The sequence below is a fragment of the Lepisma saccharinum genome, chromosome 8 (assembly GCF_977018435.1).
Source record: "Lepisma saccharinum chromosome 8, izLepSacc3.1, whole genome shotgun sequence".
Classification (NCBI taxonomy): Eukaryota; Metazoa; Arthropoda; class Insecta; order Zygentoma; family Lepismatidae; genus Lepisma; species Lepisma saccharinum.
Window position 1 is genome coordinate 12,557,417 of NC_139236.1, and position 11,880 is coordinate 12,569,296.

General features: G+C 38.4%; 1 protein-coding gene across 1 annotated transcript in view; it reads left to right on the forward strand.

Annotated features, from left to right (window-relative positions):
* LOC145991665 (fatty acyl-CoA reductase 1-like) overlaps positions 1 to 11,406 on the forward strand; it is a 118,471-nt gene extending 107,065 nt beyond the window's left edge. Inside the window, exons 8-9 of the mRNA XM_083127730.1 lie at positions 1,804 to 2,061; positions 11,337 to 11,406. Coding sequence (XP_082983856.1) covers positions 1,804 to 2,061; positions 11,337 to 11,406 — 328 coding nt within the window. The remainder of the gene's footprint in view (positions 1 to 1,803; positions 2,062 to 11,336) is intronic.
* The last annotated feature ends 474 nt before the right edge of the window (positions 11,407 to 11,880 follow it).

Consider the following 11,880-nt stretch of genomic DNA (forward strand, 5'->3'; position numbering starts at 1 on the left):
TGCTGCTGAAGGTCAAATGGAGCCTACGAACGCGACAAACGATCATCAGCCGATTAGAAGATTCCAGAGAAGAAGGCGACCGCCTGATGACTATGGACAAACTCCATTAAACAGGAGTCTCTTCTACTAAAGGAGGAGGAAGTGTTGTATGTTGTAAGATGTACGCCAGACCTGAGCTGTGTCGTCGGCGTGCGCCAGACCTAATTATTCTATGTTATCTGTCGCAGCTCTATTGTCTCGTTTTCATCATGTACTCTGTAAATCTGTATCGGTCTTCTGGATAGAAAAGGACATGTACAGTGGGATCTATGAGTATTACCAAGCAAATTGTCCATCACCAAGTTTACTCTCTTTATTTTACGCAATGAGAGCTTCAAGAATTCGAACAAAATGCCAAATAGGCTGCTGGCAACCTCTGCATCAGTATAAGTAAAAATGATTTACTTAAAACTAACAGGATGCAACAGAGAAATTAATGAAAGTAGTCATGAACAATTTGCCGAGCAATACTTATGGATCCCACTGTACAATCCGTTTTACAATGTGCGTTGTTTATTCATGTAATATAAAATAGTTCGTGAATTACATGCTTTTTCTTGTGACTTCAATCAAGTTGTATTTTTTATCTCCACTCTCCGGCATACTAATGAACCTACACTCGACACCCACTCTACTGCTCTCCTTCTCCGTCTACTGCTAATTACTTTTTCTTTTTCTTTCGAAAAAATAAGCGTGGCGTACACAGTTCTTGAGGCTTTCCATGTTGCAAGTTGGTGGCCGTCGAAGGAATCTAACAGCAAATGGAAACCTGCTCCTTTTTTTCAAACTAGAGCTACCATAACTGGCTATCTTAGCCTAGGGAAACTAACATAGTGCGACGCATAATTAAAGGACATACACAAAAAGACAAACCACAATAGTTAGTTGCTATGTACCTGTTTGCCGGCTACGTTGCAATTAAATCCAATAAAAAGACAGTAAATATCAATACCTATTGTTACGAGTTGGAGTACACAAAACAAATTGCTCAAGATGTGAATTATGAAGCCTACAAAGAAACGAAGACATTAGCAGAAGACAGAAACAAATGGAGGGATGCAACGAAGTACGAATAACTTAATATAAACAAGTTCCACAGTGCGTTCTGTAAACACGGAACAAGGAACAAAGAGGAAAATAAAAAGGAATATGAAGTGAGCAGGGAAATAATAGGGGAGTAAAATCTAAAGCAACATCACTTAAGAAGAAGTATATTTTCTTTGCTCATATAATTCTTATTTCAGCCTCTAATTCCGAAACATTCAGGGCAAAAATTATCTGCTATGATGTGAGAACCGTACTTGTTACACTGAATAAGATTAAAAATATTCCCAGTTGATTGAATGGTATCCATGATCTTTTGATAAAAATTACTTTGCAACACTTGCATTAGGCAGCCTATTAATGTGTAAAATAATCAATATTCAATTTCCTCCTTCTTTGAGCGCACAATACAGGAGTTGTTTTGGAGTGTCCAGAAATGAAGACATTTTTTGTTTTCCTGGTTTGTTGAAGAAATAACTGACAAAGGATTACGACTTGAAAACCGTGTTTTAAAACCTTATTCTACAAATAGTTAAGATTGTTGTGGTAGTACCCACTGCACCCACTGTGCATTCGCCTATGTATTTGCTTCCATTTGATGTTCCTGAAGTAATTACTCCATTTATAATCTTATACAGTATTTACTGCGTAAATTATTACCTGTGACTTGCATTTTTTTATTTCTATACACATAGTTACTCCTGTACTGTTTCATTTCAGGTATCTTAAACTTCAGTCGAAATTGAATGCTGTGATCCTCTCAAATGAATATTACTTAGTAAACAGCTGGACATTTCATCGGGATAACATGGAGAGACTGGAGTCTCTGGTTCAGCTTGAGGACAAGGATGAATTCTCCTTGTCTATGGATGGAGTGGATCTAGTGGATTACATAAGAGTTTTTTGGTTGCAAGTAAGGAAGAACTTGCTGAATGAAGATCCGTCGACAATAGAAGAAGCTACGAAAAATTACAAGCGGTAAGTTAAGGAATTATTGGCTGGTAATTTGTACTTACCTTCGGTAGAAAGGAATACTTAGCCTTCTGTATCATCTGCTGTTCTTTAAAACTTCAAAATATCTCAAATTCACCATTGTGAGCTTGATTATTTATTAAGGGCTCATTATACGAAATGAGAGAAAATAATGTTCCTCTGACTAGTTACAATGCACGTTTGCTCTTATCTGTACTTGATACACCATTGCCTAGTTACTCTTGTTAGAGTATACTAAGTAGAAGAATTAACTCTGTTAAGAAGAATCAAGATGTCTTCTGGTTGTATTCATTCTTCAGTGGTGTCGGATAATGATTAGCAGAGTCCACGCGATCACAAACTCCAGCAGGCAGGTGTGCTGGATTGTGAATTTTCCTGCTCCTAATCCACAAACAATTCACGACATATGGATCAAAGAACTTCGTTCACGGGAGCAGGTAGCGAATGCGCTCCAATTTGGTCATAGCAAAACGTCACAAAAGTTTTCCTAAATTTCCTATTATTACACACCTCAGCTAAGCTGCATCAACCTCATTTTTCGTCGTAAGTATTCCTACTTCTATGTTTTTCTTTTACGTTCTTTCTTAACGATTGAGTTAGCCGCGATGATGAGGGTGAATGATGAACTAATGCAATAGGCACCAGAAAAAAAACATTAATAGCACTTTGTAATACAAATGTAGGACTCCTGGCATCATTGTGTGTTGCCATAACAAACTCACCACAGAGGCTGGTCTTGTAAATGGGCATCTAGTTTAATGAACAACAGACATAATTCTCCTCAGATATAGAAAGAGTACAACAGTGTATCTAGCTACAAAATTTGTAGCTGTAGCTGTAGCGACTCTACATTTTGAAAATTGTAGTTGTAGTGGTAGCGAAGCTACAAAATTCCTGTAGTTGTAGCGAAAATTTCGCATTTTGAGGTAAATTTTGAATGTGGTAATAGCGTAAAAAAATCTACAATAACGCTTCCTTTTACAGGAGGTTAATAAAGATAATCTATTACATGGAAATACGCATTGCCTCCACGATGGCGCAGTGGTAGCGTCGTTGCCTTGTAATCAAGGGGTCCCGGGTTCGATACCCGGTGGAGGCACAAGTGGTTCGGATCCCACTTTAAACTTTAGGTCCAGTCCCGATTAGCCTTTCAATGCATAAAGTGGACTTAAAACAACGAATCAATCAATCAATGGAAATACGCATAATCTAGATTGATGGATTGTTTGAATTGCTTTATTTTACTTCGGTTCTTATGCCACTTTTGGCTAATTTGCGAAGATGAGGATGAGTGATGATATGATGAAATTGTTGAATGGACACTCGCAAATATCCAGGCTTAGGCCAGGATTAGAACACGGGAACCCTGGCGTCCTTGCGCGATGTGATAACCACTCTCGCACGGGAGCCGGTATATAATCTAGATTATAAATATCTCAATATCGCGCATTATAGATATTTGCGTAATTTATTTAATTAATATCTGAATATTTCTTATATCCAGATAACTTACAGACATATATGAATTTATTGAGGCTAACAGCTACTTTTTTTTTTAGCTGCATCGTTATTTTGGGTAGAAACATGTCTCGCTTGCTGCACCGCTGGAAAAAAAATGACTCGTTTGCGTCACCTTCGGAACAAATCGTGTGGATATCCATGGTGTAAGAGACAGCAAAATATTAGTAATTACTATGTAAAACACAACTTGCAGTGCAAAACGAGCGATCCATTTTCCAGTACAATGACACATAAATCAATGGCCAGGTCACGGTCAATGGTACGTTAATAGCATTGATCATTGTCAGTATATATGATCTCAACTCCAAGAAATTATTGTTACAAGAACGATAGACATACACTTTCTGGAATTACATTTATTTTCGTGATAGTATTTGTTCACAAATTGTAAAATTATAATATGTTTATAACACTAGGGTTTACACGTCAATGTCAGTTTTCTCAATAATTTTATCATATTGTAAAAAGTACGTACGAGTTATTGACTTTTCTGCAGAATCGACAATTTTCTTTAGTTAATTCACATAGTTTTCAAATTTATTATTTTTTCCTACTTTTTCGTCGCTTTCCTGTAACTTTTGCTAATCATGGCAATGAAGATGAATGGTTTAATTAGTTATTATCTTATCTATAGTCACTTTCTGCCACTTCCGGCTAATTGTGAGAGTGATGAAGAATGACGAATGATAATGAGCAGTGTGGGGAGTGGAGGAGCAAGGGGATTCCATCCTCCCAACTAGGAGTGTTTCCTAATTTTTATTTTGAGTCCACTCTATGCATAGATAATCTGATCGAGACTGGGGCCCCTGGATTACAAGGTGACACAAATTCGACTGTGTCTTCAGGGAAGCAATCCCAACATAAAAACTTACGTAAAGCATCGCTCCCCCTGCTTCTCATTTATACCATAAGAAGCATCCCCGAGATATCCCCAAGGATTGAGTAAATCCCCGCCCACAACTAGCATTCAATTTAATTGCTAAGAAGATAGAATTTATAACTATTACTTTTTTTATCTTATTCCTATTTTGCACAAAACGTTATAGTTAATTTCGATTTATATGATAAATTCCTATTAATTTTTAAAAAGTAGTCAACCACATAAATATTTTTGATGTAACAATGAGAACAAGACGCACACGTCTAAGACTCCATTTTCATTAATATTTCATGAGAGCAGCAGAGATATTTAATAAGAAAAATTATCATTATAAAGCATAGTTTACCCTCCAATATGTATGAATGTTCAGAATGCTGCTTTCATATTAGTCTATTAAATAATGAATTTTGTTCTCAAGAAAAATATGTTGATATGTTAGTCGATGGGCCAGGCCAGATGTCGGTACCACCCAAGGTGGCAAAACGTCAATGGTACTGAAATATTTGTTGCACGAATTTAAGTACAAAAATATGTGATAACCTTTCCAAATTAGTAGTTTTTCCATTTTTCTTAGATGTTACATGTCTTCGCCTCAATTGCATTAGTCATGCATCAATTGCGATCATGCAAGTTCACAACGTACATAAAAGAAACATTTTCTGTGGAATAATGCACTGGGGTTTCCTTCATGTAACTATTTAACCGAAGTTTGTGTATATTATTATTATTATTATTTGTATAAAGACAAACAGTAGGTTTCACTGAAAATTATGAATTCCTTTGACCTGACAACCAGACAAAGGCTGTATATGTCTTCAAACCAAGCTTTGTATGAAGAAGGAAATCAACCAGACAAATTCCAGAATACTATCATCGTTAGACTTAGAATATTACAATCATTCCTATGATTAGGGAAGCGATTTGAAGTTGTTTCAAGACCTCTGCATTGAGTCTGAACTTGTAACCGAAGGCTTCATTATTGCCTGAATGGATGGTCGAAAATACAACAGAGCAGTTCTGATACATAAACTGGTGTATGATACATTCAAGCGATTGACATGGAAAGGGTCTCTATCATGGTTGGAAAATTCTCTTGCAAAAGATATGGTTCACTTGGGTAATACACTGAAGATCATTGAAGGTCTTGGACAGGAAGTGTCACAAGCGTCCTTGATGTGCAATCATCATTTGGAGTCTATCGTGAGTTTCTCAAAAGTGGGAGCGGAGTCTGTCACGCTTCTGTATGTCTTACTTAGATATATTTCTGGGCCTGCTACATGCATCTAGAGTGGAAGATGGGATACTACATTTATCACCCACTCGAGTAAAGATACCATGGCAGACTAAATTATTCACGCTACTTCCCATACTACTATCACAGAGGTGTCAGCTGGCCACTGCACACTATGTGCACTATGAATTTATTTCAGGAGGGTGGCTGATCCCACTTTAAACTGTAGGTTCAGTCCCGATTAGCCTTAATGTGCACAAAGTGGACTTAAATACTAACTCAACAACTCAACTCATGTCAGAAGGCTTTTCAGTTCAGCTCAGCTCCTCGAACATTTTTGCCGAATTCCTGTAAATCAAAGAATTGAAGAAACTGTGAACAAGGATACCTAGCCACCAGGAGGAAAACAGAAATTTAGTTTGACGGAAGGTGCAGTGACCAATTACTAATTTACACCTGGGCACAAAAAAGCACATATCTGAAGCAGCCGAGAGACATGATAGATGAAAGGAAGTCCAAATTGTCCCATCCAGATCTACAACGTGTAAGGATCAGATAAGATGGAGCAGATGTGATCTCATGGATAAAACTTGGCTGAATCCTATGTCTCCTGATGAAGCTGACTTGCTTACACTGTCCACTGGCAAATGTAGCCTAGGATCTTCTGAGGGCTCGAGAGGTCGGGTTGGTTTGAAGCCAACCAGACATTTAGGCGAACGCGGTTAGATGAAGATCCACCTTAAATGAAATTTTATAAGATGGCAAAGAAACCTGAAGACCTTCTCCAATGTCTGCACAAATAAAGCCCATAGGTCTGAGACAGAGATGGTTCTGAAGGCAGACTGAAACCTCTTTAGCCATGTGATCGTGGTAGCTGAGAGTAGGAACCAACATGAAAGAGATCCTGGCATACCCACTGGGCACATTACCATGAGCTCATGCAAATGTTGATGGTTCCCTTCGAAATACATACAAAGACGCATTGGCCGGAGTGCTCGAAAAGAATGTTCACCATCAAGCTCCTTCACTGACTGGGTGAATTTTGTGCATAAAATGATGGCAAACAAGAACACCTTTTTGCAGCTGTCAGTGTTGGGCTCTCCATGAGGGAGCGCAGAGTGAAATTGTAGCGTTCAATGAAATATGCTGAAAGATTGTACAGGAGTTCACAACTCTCCAGTATAGTAGCATTGCAGATAGACATCACATCCAGCAGTCTAGAAAATTATTGTGTAGTTCTCGCAATAAGATCGGCCTTTTGAAGTTCCTCGTAGATGAGTGGAAATCCCCGCGATGTAGAAACATGTTGAATACTAGAGGTCCTTTGGGTGACCGACGAGGAAATCTGAACGGAGAGTGGGCGGGAAGCAGTGCTTGAGTTGTGATACACTCGAGAGGAAGCTGACCCCCGTCTGTTTCTACATGCCTTGTATGTTACAAATGGTGGGTCGAAGACAATTGTGAAAACAGCTTAAGATACCGATGCCATGGTTCTTTGGCTTGAATTCCAAAAGAGGATCCCCTGTCTTATTAACCGTAAGTGTGGGACTGCTGAGAATCGGACACACTCTGTCGACATCAGCAAGCTAGCAAGTTCAATCGGACAAACCATATGCAACAGTCTAATTGGATTACGCGATTCCACACTGCCAATGACTTTACCGGTTGTAGGAAGCTCATAGCTCTTGAAACATTTAGTCAACTTGGCCAGTCGGGGCTCAATGATGAAGTCTTTAAGAAGATAGAGCAGTTTACTTGCTGCATGTATATGTTTCCGCTGCCGGCACTGGTGAGGTAATTGAATAGCGCTACCATCTATTCTTTACTTAGAGGGAAGAAGTATATTACACTTCTTGTTTTATCCATCCGCCTGCCACCACGCAGAGATTGTCTCTTCATGCACGTTCTACGAGCCAGCAATATGGATGTGTTGCCTGCAAGCAAATCCTACGGTGTCAACAGAATATGGAAGGACGAATGGTGGAGACGGTAACCTTGTCAATCAGTGGATGGGTCAAACTACACTTGGCTGTCCAATGGAGTCAAGTGTACATACACGTACAATTTACAAACTTGCGAAAACCAGAAACAGCTTGAGGATGGAGGATCTGGTTTTCAACTCGAGTTCTCAGACGATGATACATTTGAACAGTATGATGGTTGATTCCTTAAATGTATAATTGCGGTTATTGTCCTAATTTGTTTTGTAATTTTGATCTGAACATACAATACTGTCGAGGTGAACAATTAACAATAGGATTTTTGTAGCTTTCATCTTAATCATTATATACTTACTTAACCGGCGATCGCCAACCTGTTTAATGCAGTTCACTAAGCCTAAAACTAATGAATGTGAGAGTTTAGTTGCTACTACTGCATTCCACTTTAAAAAGTTGAATCATGTTTTGCTAAAAGAAGGTAATGTGGAATAATTTTGTAGCTTATTTTGCCTTGAATTAAGTAATTTCTAAAAATTAGTCATTTTTATCATTCCGAAAAAAGCTTTTCACGGGATTGGGAAAAAGTGGTTATAACCCCCACTAAGCTACCACTCTGCTGAGGTTATTCCATCAGATAACACTGGGGAACAAATTAAAACTTTTTGTTTTGCCGCTGGATGAAAATAGGTTATCTTTAATAAATCGGGTGCGCTGATTTCAAAAATCATAACACAAATGCTGTATCACGTACCATTTCTGGCGGAAACCATTTTGAAAAATTTTCACCGCACATTAAAAGAAGGGTAAAATATTGCATATTGCTCCAAACCTTAATGTGATAGTGTGAATATTAGTAATACATTAGGTTCATAGAATACCAAATATGATTGCAAATGATGTAGTTATGACATGCACTAAAATTTGCAGTTGCAGTAAAATAGTAAACATTAAAGTAAACAGTAAAAGTAACACACCTTCAAAACGTATTTCTGTATGATTTCCGCTTGTAGCAGGCATGTTGAACATCTGATACTGTGTTCCAGCAGTAATCCGCTAGTAATCTGGGAGACCATCTGCCTTTATAACGTTTTTCCATTTCTGCGATTTGTTGGTGAAAGAGCTTGCCCTGCTCGTCACTCACTGTACCCAGATTAGAGGGGAAAAAGTCTAAATGGGAACACAGAAAGTGTATCTTGAGAGACATATTGCATCCCATTTTTTTGTATGTTGCCAGCATACGTTCTACAAGTTTAGAGTAATTGTGAGCCCTATGGTTGCCAAGAAAATTGCGACACACACCCTTGAACGCACCCCATGCTGCTTTCTCACATTCACTTAACAGTTCTTCAAAATTGAGATCGTTCATTACCTCCCGGATTTGAGGGCCAACAAAATATCCCTTCTTTTATTTTAACATCGCTTACACCAGGAAATTTGCTTCGTAAGTACTCACACCCTTTTCCTTCTTTGTTTATGGTCTTCACAAAGTTCTTCATTAACCCCAACTTGATGTGTAGTGGGGGGAGTAACGCATTGTTGGCGTCGACAAGAGGTTTGTGAGAGGCACCTTTTTTCTCCAGGTGTGTAACACTCTCTTGGAGGCCAGTGTTTAGTTTTGTAATGCATGTCCTTTGCTCTGCTGTCCCATATACAGAGGAAACAACAGAATTTCGTGAAGCCTGATTGCATCCCCAAATGAATTCCCAGTACCTTCAGATCAGCACAGATTTTCCACTGGTGTTTGTCGTAGCTAACACTTGTGAGAATCAAAGCAATGTTTTCATATGTTTCCTTCATTTCACTCGCATGAGCAACTGGCACTGAAGGTTTCTCATTTCCATTATGCAGAAGGACCGCCTTCAAGCTAGTTTTTGACGCATCGATGAACAACCTCCATTCGTCTGATTTATAGTTTTCTCCTAACTCCTGCATTAATCCAGTGACATTGTTGCAGTATACAAGGGACCCTTTCATAGAAAGAAAGGAAGAAAATTTTAGTTGACGTTTTCTGAATGTAATACTTGTCCCTGGTTCCAGCAGGTTCCACCCTTGCAGTCTTGAACCCAGCAGTTCCACTTCTTTCTTTGTAAGGTTCAAATCACGTACTAAATCATTTAATTCTCGCTGGTTGATAACATGCGGTGTCTTCCGTGACTCTTGAAAGTCAGGATCATGTCCGAGAGAAGATATCGGTTCATCTGAGGAAGTTTCTGTTTCCTCTTCCAAAGACCATTCCAATGGTGGCTTTGGAACAGGTAATGTCTCACCATGTTGCACTGGTCTTATCGCAGAAGGTACATTTGGGTACTGTAGGATAATTTTGGATTTTCTTGAGAATCCCGTTACATTAGTTAAACAAAAATAACAAGTAACGTGATCTCGAGGTTCGCGCCATACCATGGGAACAGCGAAGGGCATAGATAGATGGGTACCATGTAACCACCCTCGTAAATATCGCGAGCATCTACTGCAACAGACATGAGGAGCCCACCCTTGATCTTACGCTCCGATTTTGCATCCGGAATAGAGCTCGTAAGCTTTCTTCACTATTGGTGTAATTGAGTTTCGTTGGGATGTTGTCGTGAACTCACCGCACACATAGCAGAACAGATTGGGTGAATTTACACAGTTACGAGGCATCACTGCACTATTTTCAAATACCACACAAAACAATCGCGATGAAGCACACAACTTAACACACAACCTACACTTCCAGCGAACAGAACGCAACTAATAAAGACACAGTACAATAAGTCACCTTGCCTCTTTAACAAAGACTTTTCTCTACTCTTATCTTATCGGGTAACAAAATAAACAACAATGTTTGCCCTTTTGTTGTCGTTACAATGCTTTCTTCATATTACGCAGGAAAAACAGCCACACGTGTTCTCTTGAAGAATCCTTGTATATCATATGGCGAAAAAAAGCTTTTTCAATTTCGCGTTTGGAGAAAAAATAACATCATTTTCGTGTTCAGCAAGTCAAAAAACATAGAAATAGGTTGTTTTCAGGTCGCGGCAAATTTCATTGTTCCTCAGTGTAATTTCCCTCACGCATGGACCATTACAAAAATCATTACTAGAACGTCACTCCAGGTGGTACCGATAAGTGAAATTTTGAAGCCAAGCTCATGGACTATGTTAACATAGATACGTAATCCTACCAAATTTTATTTGTGTATAATTGTAATCATTAATTTGGGTAATACCGTAATTGCAATATTCATATATCAAATTTGAATTGATATGCCACTTGCATAGGTACGTTATTCTCAAACACTATAGTAAAAGTAAGTGACTGAAGTAACACTGGTATCAAAATTATCGAATGACGAGAATCATGATAATAAATAACTGAATCTACTTTCCAGTAAGTACAACTATCATACTAGGGGCTTCTTTTAAATATCCATACGGTTGTTTTTAAAAAAAAATTATGCAGAAGTAGCACAGAAAGTAGCGAGTAGCGAACAGAAGTAGCGTAGTGAGCTACTTTTTAGTAAATGTAGCTGTAGCTGTAGCAAAGCTACATTTTGCATGTAGCTGTAGCCGTAGAGAAGCTACTTTTAAAAAGGAGCGTTCTCATGACTGCAAATCAATAACTTACAGAAGACAAATACAACGCGAAGAAATATCAATTGCTGCTTAAAACCTAACCATGTATGTGATTCATCTTTTTTTTGTTGCAGGTTGTATTACTTGGACAGGATGGTTAAAATATCCATCATTGGAAGCGTTCTCTGGATTCTTGTTTTCTGATGATGCAGGATGAAAAGTTTATGAAATCAGCTAACTATCTATTAACATCTTATAGGGATTGGAAGGTAATTCGGGCGTAAATATGTATATTATTGTTTTGTATCATGTTGGTTGTTTTAAATTAATATAAAATCACTGTGTAGACGTTTTCTTTGGACGAATTGATTTCTCGGGGGGAAAATATTTTAAGCTTTTTCAATATCTTCATGCTGTGAAAAGTTTTGTTTCCCGAATCCAGTTTAACATGCTTCACACAGTGAAGAATATCTCATTCACAGGCATAGGCGGCGTACGGACAGAAGGGCAAGGGGGGCTGTTTCCACCTCTAATGTGATTACTTATAGAGGAATCTTTTCACCGTTATTAAACTATATGATACATATGTTCTACAGAAAAATGAAGTACTTTCAAGACGATGAAAGCTCCAAGCAACTACGGTGGAAGGTGATGGTGATGGTGAATTATTTCCTTCGT